General features: G+C 37.1%; 1 protein-coding gene across 1 annotated transcript; it reads left to right on the plus strand.

The window, feature by feature from the left end:
* Positions 1-1,712: 1,712 nt before the first annotated feature.
* Positions 1,713-22,522, plus strand: LOC124541709 (serine protease snake-like). Its single transcript, XM_047119644.1, has 10 exons — positions 1,713-2,034; positions 5,530-5,630; positions 13,355-13,449; positions 14,853-14,968; positions 16,215-16,366; positions 17,339-17,448; positions 17,912-18,064; positions 19,883-20,012; positions 21,302-21,433; positions 22,230-22,522. The coding sequence occupies exons 1-10, from the start codon at positions 1,968-1,970 to the stop codon at positions 22,395-22,397; spliced, it is 1,224 nt and encodes a 407-aa protein (XP_046975600.1). The 5' UTR covers positions 1,713-1,967; the 3' UTR covers positions 22,398-22,522.
* The last annotated feature ends 1,630 nt before the right edge of the window (positions 22,523-24,152 follow it).

Below are 24,152 nucleotides of genomic sequence, written 5' to 3' on the forward strand. Positions count from 1 at the left end.
TTGACTTCCAAGCAGGGTACATTAATTGAAATAATTGTATTTAATTAACATGACGTTGTATTTTTTAAATGTTAAAAAAGAGTAACTACTGAGTTTCTTGCCGGTTCTTCTCGGTAGAATCTACTTTTCGAACCGGTGGTAGCTTCACTTAATTGTAAAATGACGATTCAAAAGTGCTTATAAAAGCCTACTTGAATAAAGTTTATTTTGATTTTTTGATTTTGATTTTGATCGATAATTGAGTGATCCGCCCTGTTTCCCGACCTCCAAATAAATCTCCGACCAGTCGCAGAAGATCTGGCGGTAGCGATTCCGCAACAGGAACGCCGTGTGTCCGGAACTTCTCTCGCAAACCACGATACGGGCGCCCCCGGCGGCCCTGTACACGAGTAAAATAAGGTTCATAATAAAACGATTTTGGGTATATCGTTCAGACAGACGGAGGCTTTGTAATGACACATAGAAGTGGAAGTAACAGCCCGTAAATTCACCACTGCTGGGCTAAAATTAAGCACAAGTATATAATAAGAAGAAAATTAAAATCACAAATATAATAGCAACACTGCGACAGGATATATAAGGACGACGGTTAGCGACAATCGTCCATCCGCTTAGTTGTCAGAATATCCAGCGATTTGTCTGTCATAGAATGAAAATGTCTGTTAGCCGCAATTGAAATATTTAAAAAAATATAATTTCGTAATCCTATTTGTAATAATATATAAAGTGGTGTTTGCCTGGGTTTGAACCCGAAATCATCATTTAAGATGCACGCGTTCTAACCACTGGACCATCTCAGCTCAATGACACATAATTTTATAAATACAAATTAAGCATATGGAAATTCACTGATTCTTGACTCAGAACCCGTAATCATGACTTAAAATTCAACTCATGTACATATTTCAACGGGCTCGCCTCAGTAATATATTTAAAGTGACATATTAAAATCTTTATTATAAGCAAAACTGTTGCTAACGCTTTTATTTATAAAAGTGACGTCATACGATGACGTCGTCTTGGCCGGATTAACGACACGGTGACTTCTTAAATTTTTTTCTAAGAAGTCACAAAAGTGTATCCCGTTTACACGTATGTACCTTTTTTTTTAAACGCATGTAATTAACTTATGTAAACGCATTTTATTCGTAATAACTAAGTTCTGTTATCCCTTTCATATAAGAAATAACGTTTTAATTTACATCAATACGATGCTTCTAATCAGTTGTTCTTAGCACCGTATTGGATAATCTGGCCCTAGTCCTCCTGACTGATTTCGGTTAAGTTAAGTCTTCCATTAGACCAGCCAACTACGCAGGGGAATATTATCCTGCACATATGTGACAAGCACAGATGCACACAAACGTCTTAAGATCCACAAACATCCAGGCGCGAGCAATATACTGGCGCTTCTCTCTTCGATCCCTAAAATAGCTTTACATATTCCCATAGTCATCAATTACTTGCTAAAAAAAACCCAATAATAACTTTATTTATTCCCCACTCGAATTATTAGTCTAGAACTGCAGGTTATATGGCATGTCATTACAAATTAACCAATTAATGGACGAATGAATGAATGAATATTGGTTAAAAAATATTAGGTATAAAATCGTTATTTCCATTATTAAGTCCAGATTGGCTGCTAGTATATTTATACGGAGGCAAAATTAATATTACTGTAGCTTTGTTATCAGAGTTCCTCACCACAGAATTATTATTCAGTGTAGTGCCAATCTCTGTGTAGGTTGCACGTATTTGCCTGTTGTATTTTTTATTATTAAAAAAAAAAAATTAAGTTAATACTACACTGTGGCAGTACAATTTAAACGTATTAAAAAATAATATTTTATCTGTGCTAATTAGTTCGCGGGAATGACGCTTGTCAAATGTTTTAACTAACGAAAGTTTGTTTTTACAAATTAATAACAAGAGAATTAGAGAGTGTTTTTTTATATTTATATAGTATGTATTGTAAAGTGTTCTTAAGTTGTATTTTCTTGTTTGTTATTCAAACAAACGGACAATATGAAGGTACGTATTGTGTTTTTTAAAAACATTTTTAAAGTAAGACATAAAAAATACATTAAAACATTTATTCAATGACTGGACAAATAATTTATAAGTTTTTTTCCTGTAAATGTATTTTTAGTATGTTTATTTTATGTTCGAAACGGTGGCAGTGTTTAAATATTGACGATTCAAAATGCTTCGTTGTAAAGTTTACTTGAATAAAATACATTTGATTTGATTTGTTTTTTATCGTCATTCGAAGATCGAATGATATGTTTGTAATATTTACCAGTGGCGGATTTACAAATCTGCCGCTAGTAGGCTAGTAGGTATTCAATTTCTGCCGCCCCTACTTTTTTTTTGCAACATTTATGATTTGTGTTACTGTATACATATTGATAGAGGTTTGATCCCTAACTACAACAATATATTTGTTGTTGTTTATTTTGATCATTTTGTGGCAAAGATTGATATGAAACTCAGCGGCGGATTTACAAATCTATATAGGCTAGTCATTTTTTGCCGCTCCTACTTTTTTTTTGGCACACTTATGATTTGTGTTCTATCGTCCTCATTACATCGGTTTTTTCCCGTTATTAGTATGATTATAAACTAGGTGATATTTCTGTCAGTTATTAAATTATTTTTCCAACCCGCTATGTAGTGACGAGTATACGGATTACGGACGTAATGTGTATACATATAATTATAAGATTTTTTTTTATTTCGGTAAGATAATAACAAATTTGGGCTAAATTTGCCGCCCCTCTAAATCTGCCGCCCTAGGCTCCATCCAGCCTACTTAGCCTATTGAATTGTACACCGAAATACTTTAAAGACCGTTTAACTTTTATATAACATAACAACATACTTAATTTTATCGATAGGTTTATTTTTATTGGAGACTAAAGAACTAAATTATTTTTTTGTAATATTAATTATAATTTAGTATATATATTACTCCTTTATGATATTTTTACCTTTACTTATTTATCGTTACTACCAGAATTAACTTCATCCCCGCTTGGTACGGGTGGAAACAGTGCCGAATGAAACTATTATAACGTAATACCGTATAGAAAGACACAATTTAGATGTACCATCGGCAAAATACGTAAAACCTATTACTGCTGATTTATACAACCGATAGAAATAGCTCCCTATCGCGCCACTCGACGCTATTCGTCGCTATAGATTCTCGCGTCAGTTCGAACCGAGACAGCGAGTGCGTGTAAATCGACGCGTCAAATTGACGAATATATTATGTCATGTGATATTACAAGTTATTACGTTTGTGTTGAGATCGTATTCAGATGAGAAATAAATATTGATAATTTGGGAGAGCGTACTTAATTCGGATGTGATCGGTTTTACGAATTTTGCCGATGCTACATCAAGTTGTGTCGTACTATACACATCTATATTACTTACGCGACGCTTGTCAGCAAGTTCCCAGGATGTTTTTTTCCGACATCTACAATAGTCATCACAAATTAAAGACTCAACGTTTATGATTCACTCCATTCATAAGTAAAAACCGTAAGGATATTTGATTATGAGAGATGAGATTATTGTTCTTTTTTTATGGTACAGGTTGGCGGAAGAGCATATGGGCCACCTGGTGGTAAGTGGTCATCACCCATAGACAATGACGCAGTAAAAAATATTAACTATTCCTTACATCGTCAATGTGCCCCCAACCTTGGGAATTAATATGCTATGTCCCTTGTGCCTGTAGTTACACTGACTCACCCTTCAAACCGAAACACAACAATACTGAGTACTGTTATTTGGCGGTAGAATAACTGATTAGTGTCTGGTACCTACCCAGATGGGCTTGCACAAAGCCCTACCACCAAGTAAAAGTTTAATAATACGTTATCAAAAACGAAACACATGTGTTAAAATATCCATTTTTAATTTTTTTTTTTTTTATTAATAATTTTATCAAGAAACATAAATAATACTTTCGATGTGAAGTACATATATGTATGTATGTTGTGAGGACTCGTATAATTTATCATTAACATCTGGTCATCGAACCGACGACACAGTCATGTTACGAGCATATATTTAAATAAGATATACTGTTATATGACTGCATAGCCAGCCCATCTTTAAATGATAGATGTTTACAACGTGAGTCATGAGATATATAATGATATTTATCAACATAGTATAAAACAAAGTCGCTCACCGCTGTCCCTATGTATGCTTAGATCTTTGAAATTACGCAACGGATTATCATACGGTTTCTTTTTTTAAAGATAGAATGATTCAATAGGAAGGTTTTTGTATATAATACATGGACAATTTAGTAAAGAAACACTGATTGAACATCTAAATTTATGTTTCTAATGTAATGTCGTAAATAAATTCTGTAGAATATTTAGTAACAGCATTGCGCCCGTGCGAAGCCGGAGAAAGTAGCTAGGAAATAATAAACAAAGGTGTGCTGAAGCTACAATTACCAAGTAAACTTCGCTTGTCATTTCCAAAAGGGTACAAGTCTTCTATCAACTATATATAACAAGCACCTTTTCAGTACCGTCCACATTCTTCACGACAATGTGGCTCCAGTGCTCGTTAATGGGCAATATTGTAAAGAAACACTGAAAATATTAGAAATGTTTTACTTTGATGTCGTAAATTAACAAATTCTATAGTATATTTTGTATCAGAATTGCACCCGTGCGAAGCCGGGGCGGGTCACTAGTTATATCTAAAACATACAACTCTTCTCCCTACCACGAGAAAACCAGTTTCAAATATAAATATGACGATACTTGGAGTACCTTTGCTTTTTTATTACATTTTCTACGCTTATATTTTTGATTCAATTGAAAAACCCGGAAACGTTACCCGGTCTCTATGGAAACTTAAAGACTTCAAATGTAAAAAGGCGTGCTTTCTATCTTGGAATTGTATAAATTCAGATTTGCACAGCATTGCAGACATTTTTAACTTTACGGTATCGCAAATTCAAATAGTTTGTATTTTTTTTATTTATTTTTATTTTATAGGTTGGCGGACGAACATATGGGCCACCTGATGCTAAGTGGTCACCATCACCCATAGACAATGACGCTGTAAGAAATATTAACTATTCCTTACATCGTCAATGTGACACCAACCTTAGGAACTAAGATGTTATGTCCCTTGTGCCTGTAGTTACACTGGCTCAGCCTTCAACCCGGAACACAACAAATCTGAGTACTGTTGTTTGGCAGAAGAATACTGATGTGTGGGTGGTAGCCAGACGGACAGACTCAAAGCCCTACCACCAAGTAAAAAATACATTGGTATCAAAGGCATATAATATTAATAATTGCATTTAACTAACAAGACTTTGTATTTTTTCTAAATGTAGAAAAAGAGTAACTACTGATTTTCTTGCCGGTTCTTCTCGGTAGAACCTACTTTCCGAATCTGTGGTAGCTTTACTTAATTGTTAAATGACGATTCAAAAGTGCTTGTAAAAGCCTACTAGATTGACTTTATTGTGTTATTTTCCAGGTGACAAATGTAAGAAGAATGGAGTGGAGGGTGTATGTAGGAACTTACGTAACTGCAAATCCGCTGTAGACGACATTAAGAATCGCAGAGGACCGCCTCAGGTGAGTATCTTAAAACATGTTCTAACACGGACAGGACTTTTATATATGTCATGTAACAAACAACAACAACAGCCTGTAAATTCCAACTGCTGGGCTAAAGGCCTCCTCTCCCTTTGAGGAGAAGGTTTGGAACATATTCCACCACGCTGTTCCAATGCGGGTTGGTGGAATACACATGTGGCAGAATTTCTATGAAATTAGATACATGTGTATTTACGATGTTTTCCTTCACCGAGCACGAGATGAATTATAAAGACAAATTAAGCACATGAATCAGCGGTGCATGCCTGGGTTTGAACCCGCAATCATCGGTTAAGATGCACCCGTTCTAACCACTGGGCCATCTCGACTCTTATGTCATGTAAAATTGTTAATAATTAACCGTAAAGTAATGCGTTAAATTGTAAACAGTTTTTTACGGTTTACAATATATCGATAGATTACCATCTCACGAGATAGATTGTAATCTAACGATGTTTGTAATATCACTGTGACGTATATAAAGACTTGATTTCGCTCGTCTGCAGAAATTGATATGATTATTTGTAATGTACCTTCTATTTTATCATTCTTTTGTATTATCTTGTAATAGAATTAATAACATTAAATGTTTTAATATATACAAGTATGAATTAAAACTAGTTACGGTATGTTGTCCGCGTGTAATGGCATGAATGCGAGCAGCGTTTCCCCGTTGAATCGCAATTCCGATCCTCTGGGCGAACGCACCAGCCCTCCTGTCACCAGTGGAGGTAATAAGCTGTTGTACTTTTGATGAAGCTTTTTGCAACACTACTCCAAGGGTCAAGTGTGATAGCAAATGCGACAAAATAGTAATTTGACATAAGACACGAATGTTAAGATCTTTGTTTTTGTTTCAGCTTTTTCCACAGCGGCACCGACTCTTAATTATCTTATTGTTATGTTATATATGTTGATAACAAAACCATCAATGTACAGACAAATCCAATAGGGTTTTTGTTACATCGTTTTCTAATAACAGTTGAACATAAAATAAAATGTATATTTAATAAATAAATAAAATTTGTAATCAGTTTAGTAAACAGCCTCTTCGGACACCAATGTCAATAAAAAAAATATCGTTATCTTTTTTATTATAAAAATGATAGTGGACTTTCGAGTGCTGCACGAATCTTTGGTCACCCAGTGGACACCTAGAAGCTGGGTTCGATGATAAGTTATTTTTGTAGTGTCATATCAGGAATAATGTAGCTTTCTACCAGAATTTTTTGTGTATTTAGTTCCTGAGATTAAAAACTACATACAAAATTTACTTCTTTACAATGATGATCTGCCTTATACTAATTATTGATTATCAACAACGTACAACATTTACAGCCAGTAAATTTCCCACTGCTGGGCTAAGGCCCCCTCTTCCTTTGAGGAGAAAGTTATGAGTATATTCCACCACGCCACTCCAGTTTAGTTTCGGTTAGTCTTGTGTTTTGAAATTAGACACACGCAGGTTTCCTCACGGTATTTTCCTTCAAAATCGAGCATGACATGAATTATAAACACAAATTCAATAGTGCTTGCCGGGTTTTGAACCCGCAACCCGGTTTTGATGTACGTTCTAACCAATAGGCCAGCTCGGAGTTTTTTACTTGTTTAGTACATGATATTATTAATTATTAAATAACCAGTTGCGTTTCGCGGTTTTCCCCTCATTCAATTAAGACTAATAACCTAAGATAAATTCTGTTTACTTCTCAAAACTGTTTAATTAAATAACTATTAATTAATTATTAAATCAATTAAAACTACATTATTGCTCTTTTAGTATCATTTGAATACTGAGAATTAATCTAATTGTAATAATTTACTAAATTACATAATTGATTGTTCCCATTAAAATAGAAATATCTAAATTTCGTTGTTAAAGACTGCGATGGTCTATTTCCAAACCAGTTCTTTAATTATTATATATTATTATCTATATTTATATTATAAATGTGAAAGTAACTCAGTTTGTCTGTCTTTCACGACCAAACCGCAGAACAGAATATCATGAAATTTGGTATGAAGCAAACTTGAACTCCAAACAAGGACATAGGGTACTCTTTAGCCTAGCACATGACAACCAACACCCTAAAGTGAGCGAAGCCTCGGGCGACTACTAGTTTAAGATAAAATACGCAATTTGTAAACTTATAATGGTTGCCACGTGGAGGGGAATAGAGGTAGGGGAAGAGCGCCGTCCCGGTGGATAGACACGGTAAAGACAGCCACAGGATCCTGTGTCCAGGCTTGCATACGAATGGCACAGAATGTGAATGGCTGAAGGAAGGATGTGCGAATTGTTCAGGAGAGCCACACGCATGGTGGTCACGACCCTCAGTAATGAGGAAACGAGTAGGAAGAATGAAGAAGACGCAATTTGTAACGAGAACACCATTCAAGAATCTGTAGATTTTGTTACATATGTACGTCAAGTCATGAGAGACAAGACTTGCAATCTAGAGGATCCGAGATTCCGTCACTCTGAAATCCGGTACGGTAGGGTCAGGGTTTAATGTGCTTTCCGAGGCACGGGAGTGCTCTCTGTCTCTCAAAACTTCTGGAGGCCAGGTGTGTCCTCACTTCCAACTCCAAACTGTTCTATTCTCAACTGTAAGGAAGAATATTTTTGACAGATAACACAATAACTTGTTGTCGTTCCGATTTGGAGTTTGAACCCAAAAACCTTGGGATCTGGTGACTTATAGCTGATATATATATAATAAGTTAAATCAATGAGGCATTACGCAGTAAGCACTTAGTAATAATAATAATAAACATTTATTCCGAGCATTTACAGTTAATTATGGGTACATAGTTGTGTTGTTATTATAAAATACCCCTCAGTTCGGCGTGTCTTGACATAGGCCTCCTCCAACTGTTTCCATAGCACTCTATTGTTACTCTGGTCCAGTAAGGTTCCAAGGTTTAGGAAAAGTCATCTTCTTGCAGTTAGGACTTACTCATACTCTATTTAAACCATAACAGGAGAAAAGCCAAATAAACAACATTTGACAGTGCTCAGTATTGTTGTGTTCCGGTTTGAAGGGTGAGTTAGCCAGTGTAACTACAGGCACAAGGGACATAACAACTTAGTTCCCAAGGTTGGTGGCACATTGACGATGTAAGGATTAGTTAACATTCCTCATGGGTGTTGGTGACCAATTACCATCAGGTAGCCCATATGCTCGTCCGCAAACTTATACCATAAAAAAATACGTCAATCTAAGGTTTTTTTATCTTTTTTTCCTGTTTCTATTAGAATAGGTTATAGAGGCGAATGAATAACTTGCTTTCTAGAAATCAATTATATTCCGGTTTGTAAATATTTTCCATCGAATTTTATTAGACGTTTTACAAAAACGCGTTATTCAAACTTGCGCGACAACTGTCCCGTTAAAAAACCGGTTCCATAATAATATCAACAGAATTGCACATGCAAAGTCGACTGACGGCAAAATGGCCTATCTTAAAAATTTTCCATTTTTTTGTTATTATTTCATAATATTTAGTTATTCACATATGTCTAAATTATAACTTTCTTTTAGTTATTGTGATATAAAACGGAAGGCTCAGTATTGCTAGCTTCTCGTTGCGTGTAATAGCAATAGGATTAACCGAGCTAACACTTTCAGGCAGTATATGTTATATGCTATAACTTTGTATCTTCAATGTTAGAATAACTACTGACTTTCTTCGTCGGTTCTTCTCAACAGAAGATGAACAAATGGACTTATATCTTATGGGAAGTGGTCACCACTGCAAATGACGTCGTTATATTGACCATTCCTTACATCGCCAATACGCCAAATTTGGAAACGTAAGATGTTATGTCTCATGTGTCTGTAGTTCTGACACCCTTCAAACTGGGTTACAACAATACTGAGTACAATTGTTTAGTGGTAGAATATCTGATGAGTAGGTAAATACCCACTTACCAATACCTACAAAGGAATTATGATAAACTAGTTGTCGAACGAGGCTTCGCTTTTAAAGCATTAAAGAGTCGAGATGGCCCAGTGGTTAGAACGCGTGCATCTTAACCGATTATTGCGGGTTCAAACCCAGGCAAGCACCACTGTATATATGTGCTTAATTTGTGTTTATAATTCATCTCGTGCTCGGCGGTGAAGGAAAACATCGTGAGGAAACCTGCATGTGTCTAATTTCATCGAAATTCTGCCACATGTGCATTCCACCAACCCGCATTGGAACAGCGTGGTGGAATATGTTCCAAACCCTCTTAATGGAAGAGGAGGCCTTATCTCAGCAGTGAGAAATGTACAGGCTGTTACTTTTACTTTTATAGATTTATTACGTTTTTGTTATTTGTAAAATGTCAGTTACGCTTGTTTTGGAGGAATGACGCACCGTTTGCAGTGTATTGTGGGTTTTGCCAATGTCATTGGGACAACTGTATAATTAATGACATATATAGCTTTTAAAGCCGTTTACAAACTGGTCATATTATGTTTTCCTCAAATATACATATATATGTTGTAATTTTTTGTAATTAAGATTAATTGTGTTTTAATTAATTCTAGTTATCGCTCTTTAGTCATGGATCCTAATGAATTTTGTTCAAGTATCCTTATGTATTCAGTTTATCGATGCATTCCAATACTATGTAGAATATTACTATAAGAAATTTAGACTTTTACTTTTGTTTCATCGTTTATATGTTTTGTTTCTATATTAAGTAAAGTTACCACTGTTTCGAAATGATACGAAACGGTATGAAACTTAGTAGTTACTCTTTTTCAAAATAAAAATATAAAGTCATGTTAGTTGAATACAATTATATGTGTATAAACCCAGGCAATCACCATTATATATAGGTGCTTCATTTATAAATTATGTTACATGGATTATAAACACAAATTAAGCACATGATAATTCAGTGGTGCCTGGGTTTGAACCAACAATCATCGGTTAAGATGTACCTGTTCTAACCACTGGGTTATTTTGGCTCTTAGTTTAATCGACGGTTGAAAAAATTTTTTTTTTAAATTTAAACTTCAAAGGTGACTCAGGGCGGTCAGCCAGTAAACATGAATGACGTCACAGAAAACTACGTATCCACGTATACGTAGTTTTCAAGGCCACCTATTTTCGTATTACTTTTTTGTTACGATTAATTTAAACGTATGTTTCGCAGTTTCGCTTTCAATTTGGACTATTTTCGTAACAATCGTTAACTTCATGCTATTATTATTATAATCTTCAAAATTAGAAACAGCTAGTGAACTGAAAAAAAAATCTATGTAACTACTAGACAGATATTAATGAAACCTACACTGTTGAAGTGTATCTAACTTAGATTAAAAACGATCATCTCAATACGTTACGTGAAATTTGTGGACAAACATACTCTTACTTACTACTTCTAAAATGATCAGTATTTCTTTGTTATATTGCCCATGTATTATATACAAGAACCTTCCCCTCGAATCGCTCTAGCTATTAAAAAAACCGCATCAAAATCTGTTGCGTGATTTTAAAGATCTAAGCATAAATAAGACAGACAGCGTTAAGCGACTTTGTTTTGTACTAACTACTATGTAATGAAGTCTCTTGTGTCCAACATTATAAGCCGAGATGGCTGTCTACCACGTGCTTTATTTGTCCTAAAAATATTAATTATAATTAACGTCAGTTATCATTCCTAATTAAATAGAAAACTTAAACGTTAATTAAGTCCTAGACAAGAAGAATAATACGTCTATTTTCCTCAATTAACATACGGTTTTACCGGCGTAACTGCACACGTTATAGTACTCACTACAATAGATGTTCGTCTCGCTCGCACTTGGACAAATATATCGCTGTCTCTCTCTGTATAGTCTGGGTATGTACGAAACGCAAGTACATAGCGTATGACCTTGATACTTCAAGACTTCAAGGAATAATTTCGTAATGGAAATGGTATCATATCTTTTTTTTTCATTTAAACAAAATATGTTTTCTATGATACTTTGTTGGAACGAAGAAGCTTTCAATATATATTGCGTATTAAATAACAAACACATTAAAAAAAAACTACCAATGTTTGTAAATAAAAAAAGAACCTTCATATCTTAATTTTATTTTAAATATACGTATTTAAGGAAGTTTGAAAGTGGCACCGATAGCCGAGAAGTTGTGTGGAAGGCAGCTGTCATGGCATAGGTATGTAATGCTGAGGAATGAGGAACATATTGTAAGGAAGAACGTGAATGGATATAGCCGTAAGGGACGACCAATGAAACGATGGATGGATTATGTGAAGAAGCTGGAGAGAATATCGATAAAAAATATCGATTTTATCAATAATTCGAAATTAAAAGTATCCGCGATACATTGATTATTTTCCAAAAAATATATCGATATATTTTACTCTCCCCTAAGACGGATTCGTATACCGTTACAGCTAACATATGACGCTCTTCATGTGCCCCTTCAACTTTTCTGTGTGTGCGTATTGTAACACGTGCGTCTTGTGTATATATAGAATAAATATAAAGAAATACCACCCACAGATGAATCACGAAATCTCAGAAATTATAACACCTACAAATTTGAAATTTGTCAGGAATTTCTATGTAATTTGACACATGTAGGTTTCCTCACGATGTTTTCCTTCACCGTATAGCACTAGATGAATCATTAACCCTAATTAAGCCCATGAATATTCAGTGGTTGCCTGGGTTTGAACTCGCAATCACCGTTTAAGATGCGCGCTCTAACCACTGGGACATCTCGGCTCGGCTGGAGCGTACACGTTATCAAACTCAAACTCAAATTGCTTTATTCAATATAAAAGTATTACACTATCTTTTTGATAGTCAATTGAAACAGTACCACCGGTTTGGAAAAGAAATTACTCTGACCTGAGAAGAACCGGCGAAAGAAACTCGAAAAGAAGGTTTTTTTTGTCTCATATATTATATAAACAATTTAATATGAGATGAAATATTCAGGAGGCTATCGTTTCATTCCCAAGGTGTGCTATCGACCATAAACTTATTAATTGTATAATAAATAACCTTTTGCACACAAGCGTTCCTTAATATATATTTTTTAATTTGGCAACAGAGGCATTTCGAATTAATTTATCGAAACCGATAAAAAATATATTTCTTATAATTTTGTTATGTAGCGTTGTACTTTATTATAGGTAATAGAAATTTTTGCTTTTTCCGAAACGGTGTTAGTGTTTGATTTTACCATCAATAAGTAAGAGTTATGATTCTACAACATTTAACAAAGTTATTTTAGTTTGAGTTTAAAGCTGTTCGTTTTTTTTCTGTGATTATATCTAATAATAAAGAGTAAAGTCAAATGGATATATTGTTACTTTTTCATGTCATTGGAGTTCGCCAGCGCTAATCGCTTTTACAGTAATACCGGCCAATCAGGAGCTTTCGAAAGTTGACAATTTGACGCGGACAGATTGTAATCTAACAGCTTAACTTAGATTATAATATAGCAAAAAATTATGCGTTAAATTGCAATCATGTTTCACGGTTCACAATATATGGATAGATTGCAATCTCACGAGATAGATTGTTATCTAACGATGTTTGCAATCTTACGCTAACATATATAGATATTAATAACGAAAGAAACAGCAATATTTATAAGATTATAAATAAGCGATTTCATTTGTTTTAATATTTCATTGTCTTATGAGAAATTTATATGTTATATGTTTGTTTTTGTTACAGATATGTTCGTTTTTGAGCACCGACCCCATTGTGTGCTGTTTCGACGATAATAACCCGACTACCTACCCACCTGTCGCCACTACAACTACAAGAAGGTAAGTTCACTATCAGGTATCAGAAGAATACCTATAATACTTTTACTTATGTACTTGGTGGTAGGGCTTTGTGCAAGCCCATCTGGGTAGGTACCACCCACTCATCAGTTTTTCTACCGCCAAATAACAGTACTCGGTATTGTTGTGTTCCGGTCTGAATGGTGAGTGAGCCAGTGTAACTACTGGCACAAGGGACATAACATCTTAGTTCCCAAGGTTAGTGGCACATTGACGATGTAAGGAATAGTTAATGTTTCTTGCAGCGTCATTGTCTATGGGTGATAGTGACCACTCACCATCAGGTGGCCCATATGCTCGTCCGCCAATCTATACCATAAAAAATACCAGATTTTTGTGGCATACTACTGGATCTCGCAAACTTCGCGTTGGTCAAAAGAATTGGAGGTTGATGATCACAACAAAAACTGCCTGTACATTTCAGTAACATTGATCACTTTGATAAGATCAGTGATAATCATTGTATGTGCACTAGGAGTAAGGATAAGCTTATAACGCCAAGTTTTCGACTCCGCAAAGTCAATAAATCTTTCTTGGGGCAAGGTACCCGTTTCTATACTAAAATTCCGCAGACATTTTCAACTTTACCGTTTCGTAACTTCAAATCATTTGTAAAAAATACTTTGGTAAAGAAGGCATATATAGTACAAGATTATACAGACGATAAAAAAGCGTGGAATAATTACTTGTTAAATTCCAGGCAGGATATATTACATACATATGTGTAAGTACAATTGTATTTAACTAACATTACTGTATTTTCAACCGACTTCAAAAAAAGGAGGAGGTTCTCAATTCGACCCATATGTTTTTTTTTCTATGTTTGTTACGCGATAACTCCGCCAATTATGAACCGATTTAAACAAATCGTTTTTCGGCGTATAGGTAATACCTCAAGGGTGGTCCCATTTAAATTTAATAATAAAAAACAACCCCCAAGGGTGGAAAATTGAGGATGAACTTTTTTATACGCAATATCTCCGCCGATTATAAACCAATTTGAAATATTATTTTTTTTGTTGAATATGTATTATCAAAAGGGTAGTTTCGTGCGAATTTGAAGAAAATATTTCACCCCGAAGGGTGGAAAATTGGGGATGAACTATTTTATACGCAATATCTCCGCCGATTATGAATAAATTTGAACGATTATTTTTGTGTTCACGCATTTGAAGCCGGTTTTATTTTTTTTAAAAAGTTAATTATTTAATGTTGAAAAAGAGTAACTACTGAGTTTCTTGCCGGTTATTCTTGGTAGAATCTACTTTCTGAACCAGTGGTAGCTTCACTTAATTGTTATATGACGATTCAAAAGTGCTTGTGAAAGGCACATTTTGATTTTGAGAAGTCTCACTTCTGAAGTAAATGATTATTTCCCATTGCAGACCAACTTCGACTACGACGGAATATGTACCCCCGGTGTCATATGTCATGAACGATGGCTGTGCACCGATATCTGTCAATTTGACGGCGAAGCCGACCGGTCAGAAGGCTTGGGATAGTAAGTACCCGCCCCGGCTTCACGTGCAATGCTGATGCTAAATATACAACAGAATGTCTTACAACGGTGGTACTTTACTTGGTGGTAGGGCTTTGTGCAAGCCCGTCTAGGTAGGTACCACCAACTCATCAGTTATTCTACCGCCAAATAGCAGTACTCAGTATTGTTGTGTTCCGGTCTGAAGGGTGAGTGAGCCAGTGTAACTACAGGCACAAGGGACATAACATCTTAGTTCCCAAGGTTGGTGGCACATTGACGATGTAAGGAATAGTTAATATTTCTTACAGCGTCATTGTCTACGGGTAATGGTGACCACTTACCATCAGGTGGCCCATATGCTCGCCCGCCAACCTATAACATAAAAAAAACAGCGTTTATAGCTTTTCAGTCACCAGACAGTACAATAGGCTATTTGACAATGCGAAAAATAAATTGTGAATTACTGTAATCAGTGTATATTATGAGTTTAAAAATGGTTATTTACTAACGAAAGTTGAAAATAATACTTAATTTATTCAAAAATCAATAAATAAAAATGCATTTCTTCAAACGTTTGTCACGTGACACAAAACGCTCCTGAGTGGCCGGGCTTCTGATGAAGTCACTTTCTTGTAAACCTCGCTTTTCTACCATATGTACCACAGATTAAAATACAGCAAAGTGACGTCACCGACCCCATTGCAGCGCCATATTGTCCAAGTAGCGTTTTCGCGCGCTATTTAAATATGGAATTTTTAATATGATATTTTTCGGTAAATATGTTCTAGAAATAAAAAACACAACTTTTACTGGGTTCCTTAACCTCTACTAAATAATATAAAATTGACTTTAAAAACCAGTCAAATGGCCTATTGCCTGTGTAATATCTTCGAAAATATTCATTTAAATTACATGCCTCAAGGCCGTATCCAGCCTTTTCCAGCATTCTTCAGCGTTCTTTATCTTTGGTTTCCATATCTTTTGGATAAACAATTAGTGATCAATTTTTTCCACCTTCCTATCTTACTATGGACTAGCCCATTTATGCTTCCAGGACATCAAAATTATTATCAATATTATCCCATTGCTGGACAAAGGCTTTCCCGAAATAGCCATTCTCATTCAATTTCCACCAGTCTTCCTTACATCATTCATTCCATTATATTTACTAACAGTACGCTGGCCGATTCGCAGTCCTTCCAGAACCTTCCTCAAGCAGTTGTTCTGAAAAGGGTAGAATGGGTCAAAAAATAATTAATCTTTACAGAGTGCATAGAGTACCAGCATAAGTTGATCTACCCCTGCGAGAGGTCGGTGGCCCTGATCGGAAACCCAGCCAGAGGCAACCATTGCAAGCACAACGCCAACGAACTCATCATCGGTGGTGTTCCAGCGTCATCTGATGAATTCCCTCATATGGTACGTATGGCAGCCTAACAGGACTAATACCCTGGATCATGGGGTCCGAATGCGTCCGCGTTGCTCTGATCAAATTTCAAACAAGACTTTAAAAACTAGTTACTACATAATTTAATCAATTTAGACTGAAGAAAAGAAGAACAATAACAGCCTGTAAATTCCCACTGCTGGGCTAAGACTCTTCTTCCTTTGAGGACAAGGTTTGGAACATATTCAATCACGCTGTTCCAATGCGGGTTGGTGGAATACACATGTGGCAGAATTTCTATGAAATTTGTCACATGCAGGTTTCCTCACGATGTTTTACTTCACCGCTGAGCACGAGATGAATTATAAATACAAATGAAGCACATGAATCAGCGGTGCTTGCCTGGGTTTGAACCCGCAATCATCGGTTAAGATGCACGCGTTCTAACCACTGGGCCATCTCGACTCTTTTATCCTTTAAAAACTTGTTACTACATTCATAATTTAGCTCTTCTCCCTTTGAGGAGAGGGTCCGGAACATATTCAACCACGCTGTTCCAATGCGGGTTGGTAGGATGCACATGTACAGAATTTGTGTGAAATTAGACACTTGAGTCGAGATGGCCCAGTGGTTAGAACGCGTGCATCTTAACCGATGATTGCGGGTTCAAACCCAGGCAAGCACCGCTGATTCATATGCTTAATTTGTCTTTATAATTCATCTCGTACTCAGCGGTGAAGGAAAACATCGTGAGGAAACCTGCATGTGACAAATTTCATAGAAATTCTGGAATTCTGAAGTTCCGCATTGGAACAGCGTGGTGGAATATGTTCCAAACCTTCTCCTCAAAGGGGGAGGAGGGCTTTAGCCCAGCAGTGGAAATTTACAGGCTGTTGTTGTTGTTGTTGTAGACACTTGCAGGATTTCAAATTAAGCACATGAATATTCAGTGGTGTTGAACCTGCGATCATCGTTCTAACCACTGGGCTTTGGTCCATTTTCAGGTACTGTTGGGCTTTGAAACACCGGATTCCATAGCTTGGCTCTGTGGCGGGTCGTTGTTGAGCGAACGGTTCATCCTGACAGCGGGACATTGCACTTTCAGCAAGGAATAGTGAGTTTTTCCAACGTTTTTGGGATATGCCCATATCATATAATAAAAGTGGAGTGTCTGTTTGTAATATTAAAATACCGTTTTTTTACTCAATACATATGTATGTGCACGGTACATATACCAAAATAACATTTTTTAAAATGTCTGTCTGTGTGTTTGTTCCGGCTAATCTCTGGAACGGCTGGACCGATTTTGACGGGACTTTCACTGGAAGATGACTGATATAATAAGGATTAACTTAGGCTACAATAATATATTTTTTTTGTTAAATTCAAATCATACACGTCAAATCAATTTTAGTCAAGATCATATTCACATGAGAAATCAATATTGATAATTTGGGATGGCGCACTTAATTCGGATGTGATCGGTTTTACGAATTTTGCCGATGTGACCTAAGTTGTGTCGTACTATACTTGTGTTATTGTCATTCAATAAACGACAGATATGTTTATTATTTCAGTCGTCAAGTGAAATACGCTAGAACATCTGTGCTTAGACGAACGGATCCGGTGGATCCGAGCCGCTTTTACAAGATCAAAAACATCTTCAAGCACCCGGAGTACCGTCCGCCAGCGAAGTACAACGACATCGCTTTACTGGAGACCGACAGGGAGTAAGTGTGACCTCCAGACTTGTTACCCCCCCCCACTAAATAAATATTCCTATAATTAGATAAATTGTGTGTAAAAATATGTAGTAATGTCGTTAATGAACATGTTAAATGTAATCGGTCCGAGATGTGACCCCTGCGGAACGCCTGACATAATTACAATGATATAAAACAATGATCATTGATGGCAACCTCAAAAGTTTTAGTATACAAATATGATTTAAAACAATTAAGAAGCGCTCCACTAACGTCCATTTGTGGAAGTTTGTGAATCAAAAGCAAGTGATCGATTTTGTCGAAAGCTTTGCTGATATCTGCGTATAACATCTATAGGTAACGCCATAAGTTAGTTAGAGCTTGACTTTATAAAACCGTGTTGTTTGGGAGGAGGGCGTAGGGTGGGGGGAGTTGTTGTCTGAATTTATGTTTGACATAATCTTTCAGTAAACTTTGCCTCAAGTTGGTAGTAATGAGATTGACATGTACAATTACAAACAAGATGCTTTTCACCAGATTCGAATATCGGGAGCATGAAAGCTTCTTTCTTTTGTTCTCTATGCTCTATCTTTTAGTGTTTATGAGCTGAGATGGCCGTGGTTAGAACGCGTGCGTCTTAAACGATGATTTCGGGTTCAAATCCAGGCGAGCACCACTATATATATATACTTAAATTGAGTATAAAATTCATATCGTGCTCGGCGGTGAAGGAAAACATCACGCTCAAACCCTCACATTCCTCCCCTTAATAGGAGAGGAGGCCTTAGCCCAGCAGTGGGAAATTTACAGACTGTTACTTTACTTTAGTGTTTATCTTTGTGTGTTCGTGTGCGTGAGAGAGGATGTCTGTGTCAATAACTTCGATCTGTCCCACACACTCACACGCCCAAGCGCTCTATCTGTTAATGTTTAATTTTTACGTGTTTGTGTGCGTGAGTGAGCATGTCTGTGTCTATACCCTCAATCTCCCACACACTCACACGCCCAAACGCTCTATCTGTTAATGTTTAATTGTTACGTGTTCGTGTGCGTGAGTGAGCATGTCTGTGTCTATACCCTCAATCTCCCACACACTCACACGCCCAAACGCTCTATCTGTTAATGTTTAATTGTTACTTGTTTGTATGCGTGAGAGAGAATGTCTGTATCAATAACTTCGATCTGTCCCACACACTCACACGCCCAAACGCTCTATCTGTTAATGTTTAATTTTGACGTGTTTGTGTGCGTGAGTGAGCATGTCTGTGTCTATTCTCCATCCGTCCCCCACACTCACACGTTCTTTAGTGTTTATCTTTGTGTGCGTGAGTGAGTATGTCTGTGTCTATACCCTCAACCTCCCACACACTCACACGTTCTTTAGTGTTTATCTTTGTGTGCGTGAGCGAGCATGTCTGTGTCTATACCCTCAACCTCCCCCACACTCACACGTTATTTAGTGTTTATCTTTGTGTGCGTGAGTGAGTATGTCTGTGTCTATACCCTCAACCTCCCACACACTCACACGTTCTTTAGTGTTTATCTTTGTGTGCGTGAGCGAGCATGTCTGTGTCTATACCCTCAACCTCCCCCACACTCACACGTTATTTAGTGTTTATCTTTGTGTGCGTGAGCGAGCATGTCTGTGTCTATACCCTCAACCTCCCCCACACTCACACGTTATTTAGTGTTTATCTTTGTGTGCGTGAGTGAGCATGTCCGTGTCTATACCCTCAACCTCCCCCACACTCACACGTTCTTTAGTGTTTATCTTTGTGTGCGTGAGTGAGCATGTCTGTGTCTATACCCTCAACCTCCCCCACACTCACACGTCGCCACGCGCAGTATGCAGCTGGACGCGCGCGCGGTGCCGGCGTGCCTGGACACGGGCGCCGCCAACGAGCACGCGCGCGCGCTGGCCTCGGGCTGGGGCGCCACGCTCAACCGCGGCGCCACCGCCGACCAGCTGCAGAAGGTACCGTCACCACCACACGCACCTCGCCACACACACCTCGCCACACACTCACTCTCGCCATTATTACACATTTAAGAGTCGAGATGGCCGCGTGGTTAGAACGCGTGCATCTTAACCGATGATTGCGACAAACCCAGGCAAGCACCGCTGTTTCATGTGCTTAATTTGTCTTTATAATTCATCTCGTGCTCAGCGGTGAAGGAAAACATCGTGAGGAAACCTGCGTGTGACAAATTTCATAGAAGTTCTGCCACATGTGTATTACACCAACCCGCATTGGAGCAGCGTGGTGGAATGTGTTCCAAAACCTTCTCCTCAAAGGGAGAAGAGGCCTTTAGCCCAGCTGTGGGAATTTACAGGCTGTTGTTGTTGTTGTTGTTGTTGTTTACACATTTAAATAAAACTAGTTATAACGGATTTTAATCGCGTATATTCGCGTAATTATTTTGGATATAATACCGATAAGATACAAATTGAGAAATCGTTGGTGGTAGTTGCAAATAATATTTTTTTTTGTTCTTCAAATAGACAAATGCCACCTCAGTCTACCCGTGACCACGAACGCTGTAAAGTGCTCGAAACGTCGGGATGTCAAAAATAATTAATATACGCGATTCAAATCCGTTATAACTAGTTTTATTTAAACACCTCGCCTATACTAACACTATCAACGAGAAAGTAACGCTGTCTGTCTGTCGCTCTTTCACGACGAAACTGCTGAACCGATTTTGATGAAATTTGCTATGAAACTTGAACTCCGAGAAAGGAGACAGGCTACTTTTCTTGCCTGACACATCACAGGCAACCAAAACTCTAAAACATGAGCGAAGACCACAGTAGACCAAAAACTACTAGTATTGTATATACGAAAGTAATTCGCCTGTTAGCTGTTCACGCTTAAACGCTGAGCCGATTGAGATGACATTTGCTCTGGAGATAGTTTGAGTTCGACTGATATCGTCTGCATATATATCTCATTTTATTATGTTATAGGTTGAACGAGCATATGGACCTGATGGTAAGTGGTCACCATCGCCCATAGACAATGGCGCTGTAAGAAATATTAACTATTCCTTACATCGTCAATGCGCCACCAACCTTGGGAACTAAGTTATGTCCCTTGTGACTGTAGTTACACTGGCTCATTCAATCCGGAACACAACAATACTGACTGTTGTTTGGCGGTAGAATAACTGATGAGTGGGTGGTACCTACCGGGCCCTACCACCAAGTAAATTGGTATCAAATACTCCGACGACCTGTAAATTGGTATCAAACGCCCGTTTCAGGTGATTCTGGAGGAGTTCTCGCCTGAAGAGTGCGCGGAGCTGTTCCCCCCGGAGCGCAACCTGAGGAACGGCCTCAACACGAGCACGCAGATATGCTACGGCGACAAGACCACGTCCAGGGATACGTGCCAGGTAACCGAGGGCAGTTCTGATGAGTGACAGCTCCCAGTGACACGACACTACTCTGAAACTTATCTAAAATCCAGGGTTGCCAGTGCCCATTCACCTAATTCCCCAAAAATCTAAGCAAAGTTCCCCAAATTCGGGGAAAAATATGATCCAATTCCCCACACAGAAATAAAGGAAAAATCTTTCCTTTCCTTTTTTTTTATTGCCTCTCTACTTGTCCTTAAGGAATCAATCGTGTCTGTGTGTAGTCCTTTACTATACCCAAACTAAGGGTGTTCTATATTGTGTCCTTTTTGGAGGTGAAGGAAAACATCGTGAGGAAACCTGCATGTGACTTATTGCGACGAAATTTTACCACAAGTGCAACCATCAGCAGCGTAGTGGAATATTCTCATAAGCTACTCAAATCAAAATAAACTTTATTCACGTAGGCTTTTACAAGCACTTTTGAGTCGTCATTTAACAATTAAGCGAAGCTACCACTGGTTCAAAATACATTGGTAAAAAGGCATATTATTAGATACAAGATTTTATAGATGATAAAAAAGCGCGGAGTTAATACCTGTTGACTTCCAAGCAGGATATATTAATTTAAATAATTGTATTAACTAACATGACTTTTTTAAATGTTAAAAAAGAGTAACTATTGAGTTACCGGTTCTTCTCGGTGGAATCTACTTTCCGAACCGGTGGTAGCTTCACTTAATTGTAAAATGACGATTCAAAAGTGCTTGTGAAAGCCTACTTGAATAAAGTTTATTTTGATTCATAACTCAGTGTCCCCTTAACGATTCTGCAGGGCGACAGCGGGGGCCCCTTACAGCTGAAACACATGCAAATCCACTGCATGTACACAGTGGTGGGCGTGACGTCATACGGGCACGCCTGCGGGTTGGTGGGCGAGCCGGGCATATACACGCGCGTGGCGGCCTACGTGCCCTGGATCGAGAGCATCGTGTGGCCTTGAACCATATATAACACAAATACTAACTTATATTTAAAAAAAAAAAAAACTTTGCTCACTAAACTATTAGTACTAAGTATTATTTAAATAAAACTAATTATAACGGATGAATCGCGTATATTAATTATTTTTAAACATCCCGACGTTTCGAGCACTTTGCAGTGTTCGTGGTCACGGGTAGACGGGTAGGTAGGTAATTAATATACGCGATTCATCCGTTATAATTAGTTTTATTTAAATGTGTAATAATCGCGAAAATTTAAGACAACATTACTAAGTATTATGTTGTTGTCTTATTAGAATGCAGTGTTGCTTATAATTGGGGCATCATTTAGTCTAGATCTTCTTTTGTTTATTAGCATGTACAATTGTAAGAATGTATGCTCTGTTAGCGACCTATCTAATAAATAAAATAAAATGAAATAAAAACACTATAGCCATATATACACAGAGCCGGATTTAAAGTTCTGGAGGCCCCCGGGCCACAAAGCATAGGGCCCTAGATAAACAGAAGCGTGAAAAACCTAATAGTTATATTATCATGAATTAATTACTTTTTTTATTTCAATCAGTAGCTATGATTTATTTACTTGTATCGGTAACTTTTAAAATATTAAATGATAACATTATTATAATTTGACTATATCTCGGTATTTGTTAAGTTGCTGAAAACTGTGGCCCCCACTCATGTGGAGGCCCTAGGGCAGTTGCCCCGGTTGCCCTCTCCTAAATACGGCCTGTCTATACATATAATAAAATTGGAGTGTCTATTTGTAACATTAAAATAGCCCTTTTTTACTCAATGCATATGTATACACGGTACATATAAGAAAATAACATTTTTTTATAATTTTTGTCTGTGTTTGTTCTGGCTAATCTGTGCAACGACTGGACCTATTTTGATGGTACTTTCACTGGCTGATAATTGATATAATAGGAAGTATCTTAGGCCATAATTTTGTTTTTGTAAGCTAGTAATGTAATAAATTAAAAAAAAAACATTTGTTACTAAATAATTCACTTTTCTTGATTTTCTAAAATAGTATGATATAAAAAATTTCCTGCCAATGGATTGACTTTTTTATTATATAAGATTATAAATCAATTGAAATTAAATTCAAAAGACAAGAGATTAAGACTGTAAAAAAAAACAATTCATATTCAAAATAGCTTTATTATTGCAAATTTATAAACAAGTTTATTTATAAACGTAAAGTTGGATATTTGTGACGTAACCAAAAACCGTTGGTTTAAACCGTGGTGGAACAGTCATGAGGCAACCTACATATGCCGGATGTATTCTGCCATATTTGATGCGGTAGAAAAGTCACCATCGCTATAGAATAAGCACTAAGAACTTCATTGCCAAGTTATTGGCAACACAGATGTTATGTCTTGGTGGTAGGGGCCATATGTAAGCCCTACTGGGTAGTTACCATCCTCTCATCAGATATTTTACCGGCAAATAGCTGATCAATATGTTCTACCTCCAAACACCTGATAAATAGTGTTTCAGTTTGAAGATTGAGTGAGCCAGTGTAACTTAGTAGTAACTAGTAACGTAGTGTAACACGCAAAAAATAAGGAATGGTTAGTATTTCTTATAGCACTTTCTATGGTTGTTGCTGACCACATACCATCAGGTGACCTATTTGCTCGTCCACCTTTACACTGGCTCACTCATTTCATTATTCCAGTTTGGTGGTAGATATTTGATGTGTGGTTGGTACCCAGACGCCAAGTAACGTAGAGTAAGCT

Source organism: Vanessa cardui, chromosome 28 (genome assembly GCF_905220365.1).
Source record: "Vanessa cardui chromosome 28, ilVanCard2.1, whole genome shotgun sequence".
Lineage (NCBI taxonomy): Eukaryota > Metazoa > Arthropoda > Insecta > Lepidoptera > Nymphalidae > Vanessa > Vanessa cardui.

What these genes read in the sequence shown, in the direction of transcription:
- LOC124541709 (XM_047119644.1), top strand. Translation starts at nt 1,968, where the DNA reads ATGTATTGTAAAGTGTTCTTAAGTTGTATTTTCTTGTTTGTTATTCAA. An exon ending in CTGATGAATTCCCTCATATG is followed by an intron (nt 16,367 to 17,338) that starts GTACGTATGGCA and finishes GTCCATTTTCAG; the next exon opens with GTACTGTTGGGCTTTGAAAC. An exon ending in TGCACTTTCAGCAAGGAATA is followed by an intron (nt 17,449 to 17,911) that starts GTGAGTTTTTCC and finishes TTATTATTTCAG; the next exon opens with TCGTCAAGTGAAATACGCTA.